The 22,437-nt window shown below is 38.8% G+C and overlaps 1 protein-coding gene across 6 annotated transcripts in view; it reads left to right on the plus strand.

Moving 5' to 3' along the window:
• Positions 1–10,541: 10,541 nt before the first annotated feature.
• The window catches only part of LOC123028578 (methylcrotonoyl-CoA carboxylase beta chain, mitochondrial-like), a 54,065-nt gene continuing 42,169 nt past the window's right edge, over positions 10,542–22,437 (plus strand). For all 6 annotated transcript variants that reach the window (XR_006415711.1, XR_006415707.1, XR_006415712.1 and 3 more), the window contains exons 1-5: positions 10,542–10,620; positions 12,678–13,010; positions 15,356–15,552; positions 17,728–17,906; positions 21,898–21,978. Coding sequence is in view for 3 of the 6 variants with exons in the window: in XM_044440608.1 (XP_044296543.1) it covers positions 12,682–13,010; positions 15,356–15,552; positions 17,728–17,906; positions 21,898–21,978 (786 nt within the window). In the remaining 3 variants the exon portion in view is untranslated. The remainder of the gene's footprint in view (positions 10,621–12,677; positions 13,011–15,355; positions 15,553–17,727; positions 17,907–21,897; positions 21,979–22,437) is intronic.

Genomic DNA, 22,437 nt, shown 5'->3' on the forward strand with positions numbered 1-22,437 from the left:
CAGATCACTCTTGATCCCAGATTTTCTCCTCCAGAAATCATTTTGGAGCAAGCTTGCACTTCTAACCTGCCCAACCAAAATTTCAATTGTCCTTTCTTCATCTCCATCTTTTTTCATACTCAGGGCAGCCCTGTCTCCTTACAGTCTGTTTGTTTGTTTTTGCCACTGCCTTTGCCAGTTCTGTCTTCCCTCAGTCTTCTTAATTCACACTGTCTTTCCCCCATTTTTCTCAGTTCAGTTGCCACTACAGGCGATTTTAGCCGAATGGTCCTACCAGGTATAGCAAAAGGGCTTAACTTACATGGCTGCTGAACTGATATTTCTTGCAAGTTATTATTGGAAGCTTGCCTGAGCAGAAGAGAACCTTATAGGAATGCTTGCACAATGAGGTTTGTGCACACGACAAGTCAAAGCCAGAAACTATAAAAGTAAATTTCAGAGATGAATAAATATGAGAGGGATTAAAAGAGTACAATAGCCAATCAGAGTTCCATACTCAAATCACATATCATGTTAAGAGTAAAAAGATAAAAGTAAAGAAAAGGCATCAGATGGGGGATTTGTCTAGACAAAGATGTCTCTGCTTGCAGAAATCTGTATTGGTAATGCATGCCCTGTGCTTTGTCTTGTTTTCCTTTCCTGTTGTAATCTTCATCAAGAAATACCATGCCATCAATTTCTTTCTATAATTATCTTTAATACACAGGGTTCATATTAAGAAATATTTAAAGACAGTATATGAGCAAAATCAACAATATATTTATTGATTTTAACTTGTTTCTGTAAGTCACTCTGAATGACATTGTTGGTAAAAAAAGAAACATAGAAATAAAGTAAATAAATATTTATAGAATAACTGTGCTTGGTGTAAAATGGTTAAGTCCTCCTCACTATTAGAAAAATCACATCTCTGTGAACCCTGATAATGCCAGAAAGTAGGAGCATGGAAAGAGGGCTGCTCTATAAATTATAATCAGCTTTCACATTTCTTTGCATTAAGTTTTTCTACGTCTATGAATATGACATAATGATTCTGCAGCAGACTGGATTTTCCTGAGTTGCATATTCCATGGATGTGAAGATATGGATATGGAAAACTTTCCATAATTTTATAAAAATGTAGTTGCAGAAAAATATAAAAAGTTTTTTAAAACCCTACTGACCAAAAATGTGCATTTCCTCCCATAGGCTAAAATATGAAAACATGCATTTTGGGGGGATTTGAGCAGTTTTGGAAGTTTAAATACTTATGAATGCATTCACATAAAATCCAATTCCACCAATGAGCAGAGAGCAGAATGAAAGGCACCTGTCACTTTGTGAAACACAAATGGAAGAGATTTAATCAAGTCTCTACACCCCTACTTTATTTATTTAAAACATTTATATACTGTCTTCTGTTTCATTGAAATCATTGCTTCCCATAAACTCTTCCTTTTTCTCCCCTTTGTTTTTACAAAAATGTCTGGATTAAACTGTGCTTGTAAACAAAAATAGAACCTACAGTTTCACCAGGATATCTGTAAATCATCCATCCTCAAGGGTCATACATCTAAGTAGATTTATAAAGAATTACACTGTTGATTCTGTTATTGTCATCGGTGGGGTTTATAAAAAGGATTTATTTTGGGAGGCATTCAGTTCTGACAGTTGACCTGGTTTTACATTTTTACCTGTGGATTAATTTTATCTCCTATTTAATCCAGTAGTTTTATTGGTTTTTCGCTGCTCCTATTTCCTTCATATACATACATTCTGGCTGTTGGTTTTAAATATTATTAGTAACCAGCCTGAGCTATGTGGAAGAATAAAAATGTGAAAGTAAAATAACTCCATTTACAGGACTCACATTGTTACAGTCCTAAGTATTTGATGTTTTATATGGCTCCCAGGCTGAACAAGACTGTTATTACATTCCTAAAACTGACGGTATCACAAATGCCAAGAGCAAAGGTTAAAACTGTACAGATGATTTCATTCTGTCTCATTATAGTCATTTGTTCAGAGATCGAAAATGTTCTTTTACTAGACTGGAAGCTCTCTGCTGTGCATAGCTGGCATCTGGAAAGATTACAAAAACATACTGACAGGGAAGCAAGAATCTTCAGTGTTAAATTGGTAAAAAATGTTGTGACCCATTTTAGTGAACAAAGATTTCCAAGTGCTGCAAAGAAACCATAGGTGACCCTTGTTCAAATGTAGCGCAAACCTACATTTCTGTGTCTTATGTAGCAGAAGTGTTCTAAAATCCATTTTGCAGTGTTTTGTTACATTTCAGTTCAGCCAGCATGATTCCTGTACAGTTACCCCTGACAATTTCACTGAACATTTCTCTTGCTATGCTTCCATAGTGTCAACCTTACCTGAAGAATATGATCCAAAGAAGGCATAAGCCTTTCCATCACATATATCCTGAAGTGCCTGATCCTGCCTAAACTTGGAAGGTAAGCAGCGTCAGACCTGGTTGAAATCTGGATGGGTGACTTAAATGTTGTCAACTGCCCAGAGAGCTTTGGCTATGGAAGGTACAGAAATGTATGATGATGATGATGATGATGATGATACATATAGTATTCTAGTATATCAAGATGATGGTGATGATATCGATGATGATGATATCCAAAAGGAGAATGGGCTGGCCGAGACATTTTTTTCTATCTTTAAAAATGCCCTGAAAGCAAGTATTCTTAATTTTATACCCTGGTTCTTAGCTGTCCAAAATCACAACCCTGATAAAGAGCCTAACTATAGAGCTTGGTTTTAACTGAAGTGGTTGTTTGGGAACTTGTACTGGGTCTTGACTGAAGTGGCACTTTTCTTTCACCATCTAGCTGTGCAAGATATCAAGGTCACATTATGAGCAATCCTAGTAGCTGAACGATTACCAAAGACTTTAGGAAACCATGCTTGATGCCTGTGTATGGATTTCCTGGAAAGAAAGCAATGGCCAGTCGGTGCCTGCAGGAATGGGAGTCATCTGGCAGCAATCAGGGACTATCATGTAACAATGACAGGTTCCAGAAAGCAAACTTGGATGGTAAGTAGCAGTCAAGCGCTACAGAACCAGGGGCAGCTTGCTCTGTGGTCTCTTTGTTAAAGCTATAGACTTGGCAGTATTGAGGAGCCTGGAAATGCATTTTCTGTCTTATAGTACTACAAGCATTTCGAGCCAAATCATTAAAAAAATATGGTTCTGTTCGTAGCCCAGAGTACAATATCTGAAACTATACTTACTTTTCCTAAACAATAAGCATGACAATCATGACTTTAACTGATCCACTCTGCTACAAAAATGGTTAATATTTATGCTGCTACTTAATGAAATATGGTCTTAGTACCATATTCTGTTCCCTCAAATGATTTGCTAGTTTTTCCTGCCATTTCTGAAACAGCAGAATGGATATCAGTTTATATATTTATTATATGCCAACCTCTTTGATAACTGCATTGGAAAGTGGTATACACATGTGAGTAATGAACAGTACTTCTATCATAAACATGCCTTATACTTGTAATACAAACACCAGCCATATATTAAGTAAGCATGCTGCACCAATTTCTTAAGTGTGAGCAGAACTGGGACTAGCCAAAAGCTGCACCTAGTCCAAACATTTATTCCAACTTTTTGCACTGATTGAATGAAATGTATTTGTAACTCAAGGCACCTTGGTCCTCTGATAATGTGTAATTTTGTTTCCACTTTATTTGTAACCAGGAAGGGATTTCCTACATTGAAAATTATTTTAATGGTAATTTCATGAGCAGAAGGCTGCAGTTTTTTTAGCCCAAGGAATTGTGCAGACAAGTATATGCAGCCTATAGTTTTTGGTGCTTAGAATGAGAAATAAAAGCACATGCCTTTGGCTAAGTATCTTGTTCCATAGGCAACTAAAATTCATCTACCTAATAAATGCAACAGCAAAGGAGTTGTGATGTCATTTAATTAAAAGAAAATATTAAATAATGGAATGATCTGTATAAAAGACACTTCCAACTGTATTACAAATGGTACTCGTCTATTCATAGTTAACATCCTCATATTTATCCCCCAATTACCCAAGATGGCACCAAAACAACCAATCCTGACATTGTCAGCAATCTTTGAATGCATAAGACACATCACTTATATTAGTTGAAGTCAAGGTCCATTAACAATTGTTGAACAATTTGCCTTTCCTGCCTGCCTCCCTCCTTCCCTGTGTGTGTCTGTGTCTGCCTGCCTGCCTGCCTGTCTCCATGAATGATTGTCAATGGTTGAGTGTTATCAATTGTTTTGTTCAGACTTCACCAAACTGATGATCTGAACTGGGAATGATGTGAACTATAGTCCAACAGACTGAGAGAACAAAGGCTGCAGAAGTCTGGCAGTGACAGGAATAGGTATTATTTTAAAGGAAAATTTAGAGGAGAAACCCCATAATTTTGCAAAGACTAACAGATTTCAAATCTGACATCATTAAGACAGCGGTCCTTTAGTCATGAAAGAAAAGTCCATTAATGTCATGTTTTTCTCCCTTCATATGTGAAGAAACATTATTGCTTTGGGAATCAGAGGCCAGATACCTCTCATTCTGAGTTCATTGTCACATTGTACTTCGCAAGTGAAATACAAAAAGTGAAAAGCATGAGGTTGGGAAACCCTCGATAGCTATTTACCCATGCACAGAAGCTGTACACATTCTAAGCAGCTAGAACATATTCAATTACTGTTCATAACAGTGTGAATTGAAATTGAATCAAATTGAGTCAAGTGTTTATCAAAAGGATGTGAAAGTGTAGCTGTTGTGACAAATATCTGTGAGAGCAACTGTGGTGTATGGGTGGGGAGGCCTGGGTTCTAATCCCCACTTGGCCATGAAGGTCACTTTGGGCCAGTAACTGACTGACTGCCACAGGGTTCTTGTGAGAATACAGTGGCAGGAGGAGGACTCTAAGTCATGTAGAAGGGTAGCCTCTAGGTGTTTTGGACCACTATTCTGACCAGCCCTAATCAGGGTGGTTACTGGTCAGGGATCATGGAAGCTATAGCCCAAAACGTACAGGTAGACCAGGTTCAGAAAGGGTTGTCCAGCTGCTTAAGAGAGTTTTAAACTATACTGCCAAGGGCCCATGCTTTCAACCCACCTCTAGGAAAAAAATTAAAGGTGGCACTTTGCATTTACCCAACACCCCCAGAACATTGTGTATTGTCACTGCAACACAAGGGAGTAGATTTAACAACTTGTCTTAATAGATGGGTAAAGGTAAGAGAAAATTCTAGAGAAATCTTTTTAAAATATTGAAGCCAAATGAAAAAGAAAGGTTGATTGAGGAAAACTGGAAAAAGAAGGCACCAAATTACACAGAGCTGTACAATAAGTTTATAAAATTGATCTAGTTTAGCTATTTACATTTTACCTATTTGAGTACAGTCTTTTGTTTCAGAGTCCAGCATTCCTTGTAAGAAAGAATATCTGTGAGGCCTCATCTTTTCTGAGAGTTTGAGACCTGTGACTTTCTGACAAAGATGCGCTGCTTTATTCAATAGTGGAATTTGCCACTTAGTGCGAATAACTAGTGAAAATAAGTGGTCTAGATAGCCAATTAGAAAAACAGAGATTACTTATGCCTTCAGGTTTTACAAGCTGATGCATTGTTAAAAAATGGATCAACCTCAGAATGTTAACTGGGGAATAAACATAGGATCTCTGGTTGTTACGGATTTCCAGAGAAGCAGTCTAATTGCAGACATTCTAAGGAACACATTGCTGGTTTGCTCAGAATATATGATTAGTAACATTAGGGTATCTATCACTTGGCTTTTTTTAAAGCATGTTAAATCAGAGTATTCCTTTAGCAGAAGTTAGATAACATAACAAAGAACCAGAATATGTAGGATAATACAGTAAATTTACTTTCTATAGTCATCTGGCAACTAGAACAGGAGATTCACCAATTTTATTAGAAGGGAACAATAATTCTTATACATTCTGTTCTATTTTCAATCCCAGACTTTTGTGTATAGTATATTGATAACAGTGTTGCTGAAGATGTCTTTCCACCCACCTTAAGGCTGCAATCCTAAAACTCATATTACTAAGTGAGCCCCGCTGAACACAATGAATCCTATTTCTGATTACTGGGCTCCTGACAGCAGCCATTCTATCAAACTGCAGGAGAAGGATATACCATGTTTCCCTGAAAATAAGACCGGGTCTTATATAAATTTTTGCTCCAAGAGATGCATTAGGGCTTATTTTTAGGTGTGTCTTATTTTTTCTTACAAAAGCTGTAAGACTCTTGCCCTGAGAGTCCTCCACGATTCCTTTCTTGTACTCAACAGACTAGCTCTTTCTTTTTGCACCCATCTTGCATTTTGCATCCATGCATTAAATACAAAAACTACAGCAATATTAGTAATAATTTCAGCAGATAGTCAAACTTAGTGATTTTGGGTCACCAAGCACTGGCAAATCATTCAGGAATTGAAATTCCTGAATACCTTTCCTATCTTAAGGCAGATTAAAATGTTCACAAAATTTTAACAATGTATAGCAGGATTGGAAAGAAAGTTGATCAGGACCTATTCATAGATCTCTGAGTGATCTGCCTTAGATCAACAGGGATTTCTGACTTCCAAATGCTTTTTAATAACTGCAAAGTAAAGACTCCCCACAATTCTACTGCTGAAGATGGCTTAGAGGACTGAGTGAGCCATTCAATTCTGATATAGAACAAATTATTTAAAATGAATGCCTGAGCTCAGGATTCTTTAATTCTGTCTTTTGCACCAGACTCTTGTAGTAGATATTGGGGTTTCAGAAAAAAGGGGGCTCCTGCAAGACTAAAGTCTACCACTGAACTACATATCAAAAGAGAAAGTAATGAACAGTACATCTGGAGACCTCTACAGGACAGCTAACAAAATGCAAGTTGGGTAGCAAATTTCTCCATGAGGTCTCCCCCAATTCTGAAAGAATTACACTTGGCTTACTACTTGTGGTGTAGGACTAGAACTCAGGAGATTTGGGTGCTAGTCTTTATTCAGCCACAAAGCACACTGAGTTACTTTGGGCTAGCCACTCAGCCTAGCCTACCTCTCAGAGCTGTTAGAGCATGGGTCCTCAAACTATGGCCTGTGGCCCAGATTCGATCTGCCATGCTCATTTATCCGGCCCACCTCAGAGGTTTTGGACTCGCTTGGAAAAAACAATCTCCGAGCGAGTCCAAAAGCTCTGAGCTGGTGCAGGCATTCTTTGAAAATGAGCAGAGAGCCGGTGCATGCGCCTAATTGTAAAAGCTCAACTGTGCGTGTGCTGGCTCTCCCCCGCCCCCTCTCCCCCACTGCATGCATATAGAGAGCGGGAATACGGAGCAGGAAACAGAAGAGGGCAGAAGAGAGAGAGAGACAAAGACGCTAAAAAAGTATTGAAGGTAAGAAAAAAATATAACATTTTTTCTCTGTTTTTAATTATGTGAGCCTGGGGGCTGTGCAGCCTTCTCTGAGTAACCCGCTGCCACCTCACTGAGCCCAGGAGTGGACAGGCTGTGTGGCCTTCTCCGAGCAAGCAAGCAAACATTTTTTAATTTTTAAAATGTTAATTATTTGTACATTAATTTTACTTTTAATTAATTTACATTAATTTTTAATTTTAATTAATTTTTTAATGTGCAGTGTGCATATGAATTTGTTCATTTTTTTTTTCAAACTACAGTCCAGCCCCGCAACAGTCTGAGGGATAGTGAACTGGCCCCCTGTTGAAAAAGTTTGAGGACCCCTGTGTTAGAGGATACAATGGAGAGAACAACTCTGTAAGCTGCCTTGTGTTCCTTGCAAAAGGAGGAAAAGCAGGATATAAATGCTATCTATCTATCTATTTTTAATACCATCCAATAGGCAAAGCTTTCTGGGCAGTTAACATAAGTTAAAAACAACAAAAACAAGGAAGACATAAAACAATAAGACAACAAATAATAAAACCATAGCAATTGAAACTGAATCAGCACAGAGGCATAGCAGTGGTAAAAATTTAACTATTGAAATGCCAGGCAAATAAAAAGGTTTTCACCTGGTGTCGAGAAGAATAGAGAGTAAGTGAAAGGCACCTAATATTTTTCTGCTCAAAGTTCTGGTTGCTTATCTCCTAAGGTTACACCATATTTTTAACACCAACACAACCAGCAATGTTATATGTTCCTGGTCAGTATAGTAATCCTCTTTAATAGCAAACTCCAAAGAGTGCTGACAGGACTGCAGCCAAAATGGAGCCACTGAGAAACAATAGGGTAATTGAGCTCTACAGAAGTATAAAAAAACCTTCAGAAAAAACCTGAATGGGGCAAAAACTCTGGATGGGGTTGCACTCCCCCAAAGGACAGAGACAGGAGTTTGGGGATGCTTCTGGACCCAGAGCTGCCCCCAAAACACCAGGTGGGCTCTGTAACCAGAAGCACCTTCCATTGGCTGATTTACCAAGCTTGTTCTTATCTGGACAGGCAGAATCTGGCAACAGTAATTCATGCCCTGGTAACCTCTTGGCTTGACTACAGTAACATGCTTTACATGGAGCTGCCCTTGAAAATGTTCCAGAAGTTGCAACTGATACACAGCAGAGCAGCATGTTTGCTTACAGGGACTAGTAGACAAGATCACGTATCACTAGTCTTTACAATCTTTACTGGTAACCAATTGCAGTCCAGGCCACTTCAAAGTGCTTGTATTAACATATAAAGCTTTAAACAGCTTAGGACCTGATTATTGGAAGGATCATCTCCACCCATGTGTATTTACCCATGCCTTAAGATCATTTTTGGAGGTCCTCCTCTGTGTTAGAAAAGGCCTGCGGCTCATACTGATATTTGCTTGCTTTAACTGCAGGAGGCCCAGGTGAGGTACTCTTGACAGCACTGCCACTGTCTCTGAAGGATGCTCTGCCAGTCTCCCCTTCAACTACAGTTGGTGCACAAAAGCTGCCCTTCAGCAGTTTCCCTGCCCCTTCACCATTAGAAGTATCAACTCTCTTTTGCTGATGTGACCATTACTCTTGAAGAAGGTGGATGTATTTTACATTTTCCCTTGGGTGACCCTGCTAGGAAACCAGCCTACTGAGACTCCTGGCCACATTGCTCTTGGATTCTTTGACACTCTGAACTCCCCTCACCACAATAAGCTGTTTATCTGAGAAGGAATACGATCATTACTAAGTATAAACACTAGGGAAAAGAACCATGTATTCCAGTATAAGCTCATTGGAAAAACGGTGAGGAATTTGTGTTAATTTGTAAGATAGTGCTACATAATTAACACATCAAAACTCTCTCATCAGTCAATTTAACTTCTCCTTAAGCTATTTTACTCAAGTTGTCCCAAAGCTACCCCATCACTGTTTCAAAGAGACTAGCTGCTTTTGGTTTCCTTCAGCTGTCATCCAGCATTCCATCAGGCTAAATATACTTATTAAATCCAAGCTTGATTCCTTCCACGTTTTCATTCCTTTTTCCTTGCCTGTATGTCTTTTAGACTGAAAACCTTGGAACGGGGACTTTTATATGTATTATCTGTGTAAGACACTTTGGGAGAGATTTTGGCTTAACTGTAAAAACATTTCAAATAAATATGTAAGGCTAGAAACTATTCCTTAACTGGTGATCTTGTATTATCATGAATGCTCTTTTTATCACTAGCTCTTTTCATAGCAAAATTAACAGGTTTTTTTTGTGGAATTTTACTTTCTAAAGAAGCAAAGCAGTACCACAGTTATCAAGTTTAGGGTGCTATATTAAGTATATTTAGATAGAAAAAATTCTACATGCAGGGTTTTCTCTGCAGAGTTTTAGTTTCTGTCTGTCTAAACATGAACAGGATTGTGCCATTAAATAAAAATATGCTTGGGGATAAGACCAGAGGAATGAAGTATCCATTGTCAAAATAAAGTGATCAGCCAGGCACAACAGATGAGGCCCTTCCACTACCTCAAGTTCGAATAGCTCAAAATACCATTTAACACATAAAATGTTTCAGCAATCTACAAAGGAAGGCAAAGAAAAAACGACAGGCCTCTTAATCGCCATCAGTTTCCAGAACCAAAGCATACATTTTGTTATACAGCAACACAGGATTAATACATTGGATTGAACCAACGTTAGTCCTACTTAAACTCATTAAAATGAACAGGATTAAGTCTGACTGGCAATCACTATGAAAAATTAATAAATAAATGCAAGATTAAATTTAGTTGAGGTAGAGACGGCGAGATTGAATAAGAAAATGCAAGGGCAATCGCGGGAGGAAGAGAAATGGGCAATATGGGCTGAAATACTCGGGGAAACCAAGGAAAGAAGGCAGCGAGGCAACAGAGGATCGCGTGCCAGCTGCACTTTGTCGGAGCGACCCCACAGCAGTTCCATGCCACTGCAACAGCTCCCCTTATTCAAGCTGCACGTAGGAGGAGAAGCCCCGCACGTGCCAGAACGCCGGCGCGGAAGGATACAGCACAAACCATGCATGCGCGCCAAAGCACCGGGAGGGCGGAAGTTCCGGGAGGGTATCAGGGTTCTGCGAAGGGTTGTCCCGTCGCGAGAACGTGGGTCACGTGCCGCTAGAGTGGGGCGAGGCTTCGCCAAAAGGCCTGGATACAAGCGGTGAGTTTAGGCTTTTCTTGGGGGAGCTCAGTTAAGACTTACATTTCTTTGAGGAATTAAGGCACAATCGTGGTGAATGCTTGGAATTTAGGACTTACTTTTTTCCTAACACTTGCGGCCGCCACCTGTACACTTGCAGAAATTCCTTTTTATCTTGGAGTTGTAAACATCTTGCTGTTGGGTTATTTACCAATTCAGACAGTCCAAAACGAAAAGACCAAGAAATAGTGTCATAACATTTTTTTAAAGACACGCGATGGATTAGCCATGTTATTTACACACTCTTGTAATCTCAGTGGGCAAAGGTGGATCCAACCCCTCTGTGTGTCTTATGCCAGAGATTGCGAATGCTTCCAGATAAGGATTTCATCCTGCTTCATTCACAGGGTGTTTTATGTGTGTGTGTGTGTGTGTGTGTGTGTGAGTGTCCATATTTAGGTGACTCCATTGACGTGTAAGCATCACATGTTTTTCCGTAATTTTTTCTGTTTCTTACTGTGGAAACTGTTAAATCAACAACCAACCAACCAATAACCACCCTCCCTGCATCTTATTAACACTAAGAACCCTCCGTCTGTGAATGACTTGCTAGAATGCATGTATCAAAATACCTTTACAAAATCAATGGGGTGACTACCTGGGTTTATTTATTTGATTTATCTCCTCCTCTATCCCATGAGGTTAGTGTTAACAGGTATTCTAAATATTAATATTTTATCGTAAGAGGCTTACAGTGTAAGGACATTTGAAATGCCTTGTACAGTTTTGAACACCTAATTGCAAAAGGAATATCAGAGACCTGGGACAATGCAGAAGAGTGAATAAACTTAGAAAATTCAATTGCATAAGAAGTGATGAATGCCAGAAGCTTCAAAAAGTGTGGGTATGGGTTAGATAACTTAATGGAGATTTGCATGTTAATAGCTAATAGCCATGATTTAGGTGAAAATCAATATAAGCTAAATGGAACTACAGAGTTCAGAAGTATGCTGCTGAGTGTTGCTTTTGTGCCTTTTCTGTGGGCTCAGAAGATTTAGAAACATAGAAACAGAGCGAGTCAGAAGGGGTCTTCGGGACCGTCTAGTCTGACCCCCGGCCGGCTCCACTCACGACATGCCCACCATGTGCATGTCTAGCCTATCCCTGAACACCCTCACCGATGGGGCCTCAACCACCTCCTGTGTTTGGATATAACTGAAAACAAGATACAGGACTAGGTGAAAACTTGATCTGGCCCAGCATTATTGTCCGGATTAATTTTTTTGCTGTCACACATCAGGGTGTTTCTGTATTTCAGACATTACTACTTACTTTCAATATTGTTTATTATTGCAGACATTGTACATAGATTATTAGCTCAAACTAAATAGTTAATATTTCTTCCCCACAAGTATTACAGATTTAAAAACAATGTAATTCATGCAAAGTACAACAAACTAATACTTTTGGTAAAAGATGTGTTGAAATATGCAAATATTCAAATTCAGTGTAAATCCCAAGAATTATATATGTTAATAAATCCTGCCCCAATGTAGCTCAGCAAAATGAAAATTTAAATAGTAAAAGTATGTTATGAGAACAATACACAGAAAATAATTGTGGGGATAGCTCTAAGCTTCAGGGTGCAAGAGCTGGAGCATCTTAAATTGATTTCCATTGTTTATCCCTTTACAAAAGGATTTCACGTAAAATCATAGAACAGTAGAGTTGGAAGAAGCCAAGAAGACCACTGCGTCCAACCCCTGCTGGTGAAGGTCACCAATTTATACCATCCCACTGATTATTATATCTTGCTCCTTGTATATATCTTATACAAGACATCTTTTATCTTGCATACATTGTAATATTGAAATAGCATTACATTGACTAGCAGAATTTTGCTCTAGCAAAACAATTTTATATGGTAGAATCCACACATGATTTTAAATAGTTGATTATATGTTCTAAATATATGCTAGATTATTTTGTCTTGTTATATTTATTGTTTTATTTTTGTATTAACTAAGGGGTGAATTGGGATATGCATTTTAAAAATAAGATATATTGTATCATTCCAGGGTCATGTGGAACCATATTACTTTGATTCTGGTCTCCCGATATCCACGATGCTTCTTGTCTGTATCTTGCTTTCCATTGTTCCAGCCTTCCAAGAAGAAGTGTCAGGAATTTGGCATGGGCAGACAGCAAATACTGAATCTACTGACCTGTGAGGATAGAGTAAAATCTGTCAACTTGGTTCCTCATAAGATGATTCATTCCTCTTCTGTGAGCTTCAAACTAAAAGCTAAACAGCATATGAGAAACTTCCCAGTATTAGATGGCAGCATCCCTTCCCTATATCGACATGCATTTGAAGTAAATGCAAAGAATAGTGCGGTCTGCATTCAGAGGTAATATCCCAACAACATTATTTTTTTGTGTATCCTATAGCTTGAATGAGCTTTTAGGAGCCAAAAGAAATCTGTTGATATTGGATGGCACTAGAAGTTTTCAGTCTTAATCAGATTGTGATTCTGAATAATCTGTAAACTTTAAATGGATTGAAGATAATTTGTCCTGCTTTCTGGAAGGTTTAGAATGATTTTTCAGTTTATATACATGGATTTTTATCTTCACAGGGTCAAAAGAAGTGTGAACAATGTTAGATAACTTAAAGGCATCTAGCTTGATTGTTTCTTTTGCAAAAGCTAGCTGTGCTGCATTCTTTGAGAACATCATAATATGTGGGTTTGTTTGAATGCAGTGGCTGGTCCTGAAGGAAAGCAGCCCAAAGAGTTTTTTTCAGAACTGTTAATATGAGCTGAAACAAAACTCATTAATATGATGGCATAATTTTTCATAAGTTTTTCCATAGTGATAATTTTGTTAGGAGACAGTCCTACAGTTAGTTTTGGAGATTTGAAATTGAAACTTGATAATGAGGGTTGGAGGGCTGGAGGAACAGCAAAGGTGATGTTCACTTCTCTGTTTTTCTGTCCCTTAGATCTTGCTAGGTAGGCTTTTCACCTCATATCCTGGCATCTCTGGTACCATCCCATTCCTGCCCACCAGAATGCCCAATTTCCCCTCTCTCTGAGATTGAATTTCTAATCTCAGAGAAGCAGCTGGCATGATTCTTTTGTGTGAGGCTGCAAGGGGAGTGGGTCACATTTCCATCCCCCCTTTCTGATGTCTCTGATCTTATTATGTGACATGCTATGGTCCCTGTGACGTTCTTCAAGGGACCAAAGGATTGCTTTCTTAGTATCTTACGAGCAAGCCGATATCCAAAGAGAAAATACAAAAACAATTACAAATAGAAAATTGTTTTAGGTTTGTGGGTAGGTCACCATGTTCACAAGATCAGGCCAGAATCTGACTCTTGTTTTCATTGAACTTTTGACCAGAGGAAGCAAGCTGAGCCAAGATCAAATCCATGGCTGCTCTGGAATACTAGCAGCTTCTCTGTTCAAACAGCGAAGTATGTAATCAGCTGTGGGGCCAACTTAATGTTTTTGGGCCAGTCACAAACACTCAGCCTAACCTATCTCATGAATTGTTGTGGGGATAAGATTGGGAGCAGGAGGAGAAGGATATTCAAGTTGCTTTGAGGTCTTTAAAAGAGAAAATATACTAATAAGGAATAAACATCTGTGCAAAATATGCAAAGTTTGCAGGTCGTGTATAAAAGCAGAACTCTACTTGCACAGTGGGCATATGGGTGGTGTGTGTGCATGCTTGGGCTCACTTCCTGCCAGACACCTATGTGAACACTTTGCATAAGATGGACAGGGTAGAGAGAATGGGAGGGCGGGGGGCAGGAGCAGAGGCCAGGAAGCTGAGCCGAGGAATCCGACCAATTCCCATCCTCGAGCCAGATTTTTCACACATCCCTACCGAATGTTCTCTTTCGGGTTATAGACTGTTTCCAAATAAAACACACTTTTATTTGGTCTCATTTTCAGAATAATTGTACAGTAGACTCTCGACTATCCGGCTCGTGACTATCCGGCCTAGTTAAAAAATAACTATCAATGAACAGTAAAATAAGTTTAAATAATTTTTGAATTACGCCTACATTTTATGTTAATGTTTTGTTTATTTTAAAAGTGTATGTATTCATACTGTACAGTGTACATGATTTTATGTTTCCTGCAATTAAGTTAGACATTATAAAATTAATCTTAAAATGTGTACAATATTTTTATCCTTGGACTTCCTTTTTCTGTAATAAATTTTTAAAATGTACAGTACATAACAAACATTTATAAAGTACTGGCCTGTACTAAGAGGTCAGAAAATATGACTAAGAGCGGGTTTTGGTATAAAAAGGGTGTTTTTAATGGTTTGGGTGGGGTAGGAAGTGAGCATTTATAGAACTCCGGCCTATCCGGCTTGCCCTTCCACCACATTAGGCCGGATAGTTGGGAGTCTACTGTAGGAAAGAAGGAACTGCCTTAAGTCTTTACTTTAAAATAACCTGACATAATATGAAAATGATGTGTATGCATGCACTTCAGATAAAACATCTCCAGTTTAAATTCTTATTTATTTTTTTCTTTGCTGCTGGATGTTTAATAACACAGTAAGTAAATGTAACCTTAATTGGTTTGCACAAATAACAGAAGTACTGTTTTCCCACTAGTATGATGGCAGACACAGGAAGTTTAATATATTAACTTTCTTTAAGTTCCTTATGTCTTTAAAAACAGAACATTGGTTTTGAGCTCCTTTGAGCTTTTCATTTTGATACCAGGTACTCAGAATTGCTTCTGAAGATCAGTAAAGGAGGAGGAAAAAATGCAGTTTTACGTCACACTGAGAGGAACAAGAAGTTGCTTGTTCGTGAACGCATAAAGATGCTGCTTGATGATGAACCTTTCCTTGAGCTCTCCCCCTTTGCAGGCCTTGATATGCCTTATGGTGATGTTCCTGCTGCAGGATGTCTCACTGGTAGGTTTTGTGTAAGAGGAAATTAAGTATAATACACAATAGTAGCAGCATACATACGTACTCTGGCCTAACCCAGGCTAATCAGGATTTTGGTTGCTAGCAGCAACAGGGAAAATAATCAATTTCTTCTGAGCTGATTCTATTGGAAGATGCAATACTGAAAATAGAATGAGAGGAGACATCAAGAATGGCTTGCTATTGATTAATTGATTTCAAAGTTTTATAAGCTGCCTATTAAACCCTTTCAGAATGGGGTACACAATTTATTTCACATTTTAAAAACACAAATGGGCACAAATCTATAGGAGCCTCAGAAATCTTTCAAGACAAAGGTGGTATTCATCGCATATTATTTCCTTCAGATTTAAAATAAAGCATTTTGTTACTATATGAACGACTGGTGATTGTTGAGGGCAGCATATGCCTGTTAACTAAACTGAGGTTGTTGCTGATGTGCTGTGAAAGGGATAGTGGGTATTTTCATATTGGTAGCTAATCTCGTCAGTTCTGCCTAACTTCCCCTTGACTCGGTGCCTCATGATGTGGGCAGTGAACTCTGTCTCTACTGAAGCTGCAGGACTGAGGGTGGGGAATAAAAGGAAAGCTGTTCATTTAGATTCCCCCAATAACAGTTGTTTGAGTGGCATGTATTGACTAGTCTGTGTATAATTGCAGCATATTTTACATGAAGTTATCCATAATCTGTGGGGTTATGCATCATGCATGAAATGCTTCTGGTCTGCAGAAACACTCTAGGTGAATTCTGATTGTAGGTTTTTATGTGATGTCTTAACCCAGATATTTTGGATTGTTTGTGGGTAAAACAATCTAACATTAATACAGGAGCCAACCATGGGTTAACTTTGGAATGTCTAACCTACAAATCACTGAAAGTGTCTAGGTTTGGACATCACATTAGCAACCTATTAATAGGGCTATTTTGGATTGTCACTGCAAGCCGGATGCAGTTTAAAAGTATAATACATCTCTGTAAATTGTGAGTTAAACTCACAATTGGCCACTGAAAGCCATCAAGTAGTCCGTTATGTTGGGAGTTCTCTATCCTGGCTAAATTTTACCTTAACGCTTTGCAGTAGAACTGCATTTTATCAGCTTAATTGGTAAATTAAATAACTACAGATTCAGTTGATTGGTATAACTGTGACTTAAGAAGGTACTTTATTTGAGAATATTTTGGATCCTTGTGTGTTGATATAATGAAACATGGATTAAAAACTATTGTACATTTAATATCTCAAAGTAACCACATCAGCATTTTGAAAATATGCAATTTTATTTTATTGATGGACTAAACATTGTCTGGGAGTCATAATATATGCTGGATTCCCAGATCCAAAGCTGGAAACAGTTCTTTGACCTTGGAACTGGTAATTTGAACTCCAGCCCACTTCCTGGTGGGCCGAAGTGCATGAAAAGCTGTGTGCCTGCTGCCTTTCTGAGGGTGTGAGCTAGATTTCAGAGAGAAGGTAATGGGTGTTTCTGTGAGTAGGAACTGGAAAAGACTGCAGAAACCAAGGTGTGATGTATTATGTACTCTCTACAGCCTCCTTCCCTTTCTCTGCAAAACAACTGCCAAGTGAAAATGCAGAGGGAACAGAGCAGAAAGTAGAGGTTACTTTGACAGCTTCTCCCAGTATGCACAGAATGCCCATAAGTCTCTGAGTTTGGAGTCTTATACGGAATCCTAATTTGATTGTGCCCTCAATTATTTAATTAGCTGACAGAATTAGCATGCAGTGGACCAAGCTGAACGACGAAAGCAAAATGTAATCAAATTCCATATTAAGATTAAGGGATGCTTTCTTAATTTATTTCTATTACATGTATGTGCAAATTCTGGAAAAAAAATAGCACCATAGGATTAATCAGGTTTTTTTCACTGTCTAGATCTATAACAGATCTAAATACCTAAAAATGTGTTATTATTGCAAAGAAACCAAACAAAGCTGTTCTTTCTGAATAAAGCTTTTCTTTCTGACCTTGGCTATTTTAAGATGTCACAGAAAACATCTATCATATTTGTGCACTTAGATCATTTCCCTAATTTATGGCACAATTGTACAGTACTTTAGTATGGATAATTTAGACCATTGGTAACATAATACTCTCTTGAGAAAGTTTTATTTGCAACATTTATTTTGACCCTCATTTTAGGAATTGGAAAAATCTGTGGAGTCTGGTGTGTCTTTGTAGCTAATGATGCGACTGTAAAAGGTGGGACCATTTATCCTATTTCAGTGAAGAAACAACTAAGAGCTCAAGAAATAGCAATTAAAAATAGACTTCCATCTATTTACCTTGTGGACAGTGGGGGAGCATTCTTGCCGCTTCAGGTAAATGATGCATTTGATGAAATTGGTTCATTTTTAATCTGTTGAAAAATTATTATCTTTGTTTCACATTTTCAGTCAGTTTTCACTTCTGTGCCCTATAGATACTGTATACAAGAAAAGTATTGTATGGGTAAATAACTAATACAGTGGTACCTCGGCTCACGAACGCCTCAGTTCACGACCAAATCGGGTTGCGAACAAAAATTTCATAAGAATTTTGACTCAGGTTGTGAACTCGGCATTGGGTGGTGACTGTGATCGCGGCCATCTCCCCCCCCCCCCAAGTGGGGACATAGCCGCGATCATGCTGGGGGCAGCAGGGAGATGGCTGAGATCGCGCCCGTCTTTCCTGCACGAGCGCGCCCGTGATTGCACCTGTCTTTCCTGCAGGAGCACAACCGCGATCTCGGCCATCTCCCCCCCAGCACGAGCGTGCCCATCTCCCCCCCCAAGTGCGCCCACATTCGTGCCCGTCTCTCCCCCCGCACGTGCCTGTGATCTCGGCCATCTCCCCCCGCAGCATGATTGCGCCTGTCTCCCCCCCCCGAGTACACCTGTGTTCGCACCCATCTCTCCCCCCAGCACGCCTGCATTTGCACCCATCTCTCCCCCCCCCACCAGCGTGCCATGATGACGGGTGCGTGCAGGGATGATGGGCGCGATTGCAGTTGTGCTGGGGTGGCAAGGAGATGGCTGCGATCTTTGTTGTTCTTTGCACTTTGCTTCACATTTTTCTGATTAAAAAAAAAATAGTTACAGAATGGATTAACCTTATTTACATTGAACCTTATGGGGAAATTTAACTTGGGTCACAACCAATTTGGGTCATGACCAGAGTCCTGGAACAGATTAATTTTGTGAGCCAAGGTACCACTGTACCTCAAAACCGTAGTTAATACCTGGATGTTGATGAAGTATTAGTGAAATTATTCTTCTGAAAGCATATGCATTGACTATATAAATCTTGAAAAATCTTAAGGAAGCAAAAATGAAGTAGGTCTGCTGAGAAATGGTGGCTCATCCAGTTTGCTTTAAAAAGATGTCAACAGAATTTGAAGCAAGAAGGAAAAAATTGAGGACAGACTACAATGTTTGAAATCTGTCCATCTGTTGAATGCAGGAACTAACTTCTCTTCTGGAATGAACATTTTAACCATTGATTCAGCTACCTGGGGTATCATAGAGTGCCTGCAAATATTAAAGCTGTCAATATGCAAAGCCAAGGGACATTGCAAGATGTTATTACTGTTTTGATAATCCTCTGCTAATGGCTTTGTGGTACTGTATTTTACCTGGATGATTTATATTCCATCTTTTAATGCAATGATTTCCAAGAGGTTTCTTGAGCAATTTGAAAACTTACCAAGCACCATTGTTCTGGCCAGTAGCAGAAGCAGTATGCTGTTCAAAAGGAAACATTTTCTTTCCACCTTTCAAATATACCCAGTGCGAGTCTTCCACGATGAAAAAAGAAATGTCCTTTCTGGCATATCTTCCCAAGCAGACATTTCCCTGCCTTACACCACAAGTAAGGAGCCAAATGATAAAAACCATAGTAACCAACACCTTCAGCGACCTTGACAAGATTTTGTCGGAAAAGTCATGCTGAACTTACTTGAGAAAGATCTGGCACTGATGATGTCTTGGAATCAGGTCTAATTATCTCCTTTGAAGCTCTGCCAAATAAAGAGCAAGACAACATATTGAGAAGGTTGGACGAACTGAAACCAATGATACACAGTATGACACAGTAATGAGCACTGTTGATTGTTGAATCTTTTTCCTGATAATGTTCCAATACTGGCCCTTGAGAATCCCAGAAATGCATCAATTTTTCTGCTGCTGGTTGACTTTTCAGCTTTTTCTTGGTCAGCAGCTGAGGATGATTCCATCCCATACTCTGCCATTTACTCTCAGGTTTGTAGTGACGAATCCATGTCTCATCACCAGTAATGATTCTCTTTAAGAAATGTTAATGTCCCTTAGAGTATCAGTCCGAATTTTGTTTGCAGATATCCAAACACTTCTGTTTATGCTCTTCTGTGAGTTGTTTTGGTACCCATTTTGCACAAACTTTTCAAACCTAAGTCTGTTGTGGATTATTTCATAGGCAGAGCCATGGCTGATTTGCAAATGATTTAACACATAATGCACTGTCACTCATCTATTTAGCAGATTCATTGCATGTGTATGCTTAACGTTGTCATCAGGTGTGGACGTGGACTGGCATCCAGCTCCTTTTTGATGGCTAACACTTGTGCAAACTTCCTTGAACTTCTCCATTCATTCATACACACTTCTTTGGGACAAAACACTTTGTCCATACTGTGCACAAAGTCTTTGATAAATAACGGCACCAGGGATACCCTCAGACCACAAAAAATGAATCACTGCACCCTACTATTCTTTTGTACAAATCACAAGTGGGGCATCCAGTTTTGCTCACACCGCAGTTACAAATGAACTGATGTAACATGTTCACACATACACAGCAGTAACTAGGGAGACAGTAGCCTTGAATGGAAAGCACTGATAAGACAATGTGCTCAACAGAAGTTTTAATATAACTGGAGTGCGGATAATTTTTGACTCTTTCTCATTTGCAGTGTTGTTGAGCCAAGTATTCCCCAGCTTGCAGTGGTGCATTTGATTTCTTAGGTGGAGGACTTGGCATTTATCCCGACTGAATTTCATTCTGTTGTTCTCTGCCCAGCATTGTAACCATCAAGAGCACCTTGTGTCTTATCTCTGTCTTCCAGGGTATTTGCTATAACACATAATTTTGTGTCATCTGCACCCTCATCTAAATCATTAATAAAAACCAGGACAAAACCCTGTGGCACCCCACTTGCCACCTGTTCCCAGTTTGAGAATGTGCCATTGATGAGCGCACTCTGAGTCTGATTTTGCAGGCAAATGTGAATCCACCTAATGGTTGCTTTATCTACTCTGCTTTTTGCTAGTTTGGTAATCGGGATGTTGTGGGGTGCTTTATCTAGTTCCAGGGCTGCTCAGTTCAGTAACATAGTTCAGGCACTTAATCTTATTGGGTAGGAAAGTATTGTCTGAACATATAAATCAGAACACCTCTGCAGTACTTGAGAAAGATATGTAAGGGATTGCAAATCTAAATCCTTATCACACTGGTTTTTATTTGGTTTTTTTTTTCTTCTTGGTGGGTCTTTTGCCAGCCAAGAAAAACTGCATTAATAAGAGAAATTCAAGCGTTAAATCTGAGTTTAAAAGCAAAGAAGACAACACTGTGATTAGACAGAAACACCTGAGCACAAGCTGTTGTATTATTTTAGTTTTCTTCTAGACATATCTAGACTATCTTATTGGTGTTGTATTTGAATGGAATGCTTTTCCAGAGAGAGATGTGTAAGTTTCACTTTCGGCCAACAATAGCTATCTCTGGATTGGCTTAGCTTTGAATGGCTGCATGTAAAAACAACAAGTGGAATACTTTGAAAAAACTAATGCTGGCCAAACAATGCTGGTCTATACATAGTGGCAAATTATGAGTTAGTTAACCTATGATTTGCTAGGTTGTGTGCTGTACATAAGCTGTTTCTGGTTTCCATAATCAACTTCTGATAATAGATGGTTGCATGACATGCAAACCCAGACAGTTTAGGTTGCTAGTTAATTTTAGCTAACCTACAAAGTACCCAAAGTGTTCAGATTCATACATCATGCACCAAGCTTTGATTGGACTGCTCAGAGGTTGAATATTCAACATGGAAGCAGCTCGCAGGTTGGCAAATTGTAGGTTATCCCATAATTTTCTGCTATTATGTGTGAAAATTAAGTATATATTAAATATATTTAATAATATGTAGTTGGGTTTGGTTTTTGAGTGCTTTGACTCAAAAAGGTGTATAAAGCATATATATATGTATGTATGTATGTATGTATGTATATATATGAGTTTTTAATTTATTATAACACTTGAATCCTCTCTCATTTTTTCATGGTGATTTGTTGTTAGGCAGAACTGTTTCCTGACCAATTCCATGGAGGCCGAATTTTCTACAATGAGGCTGTGATGTCTTCTTTAAGAATCCCTCAGGTACAACATTGCATTGGATAGTATATTTTTAACATGTATTTTCTAGTAATTTTACATTAATGAACAAACATCTACAACTGGTGAAAAGAACACTTCATGTTAATATCAGAAGAGTCCAGCAGTATCTTACTTTTTGTATCTATCATACCAGTATTCCTCCTGCTTTGACCAGAAATTTTATTGTAGATGACACTACAGTTAATTGTTCAGTGTTTTCATCTCATTTTCAGCAACAGATACATGAAGTAACACTGCTGTGTCACATAACAGAGTTGTTCCTTCTTTTTCCAACACATAAGAAACTCTTAAGTGCAGTCAAAAGTGCAGCTGCCTTGCAAGCAAGTAATGCAGTGTAACAAATGCAGTTGGGATACAGAAAACAAGCAGGCAGAACCAGAGGGAAACAAACCAGGGATGGAGAAAGCAATCAATTTTTTAAATAAACCAAGCATTAGTGTT

The sequence above is a fragment of the Varanus komodoensis genome, unplaced genomic scaffold (genome assembly GCF_004798865.1).
Source record: "Varanus komodoensis strain SLA01 unplaced genomic scaffold, ASM479886v1 scaffold1, whole genome shotgun sequence".
Lineage (NCBI taxonomy): Eukaryota > Metazoa > Chordata > Lepidosauria > Squamata > Varanidae > Varanus > Varanus komodoensis.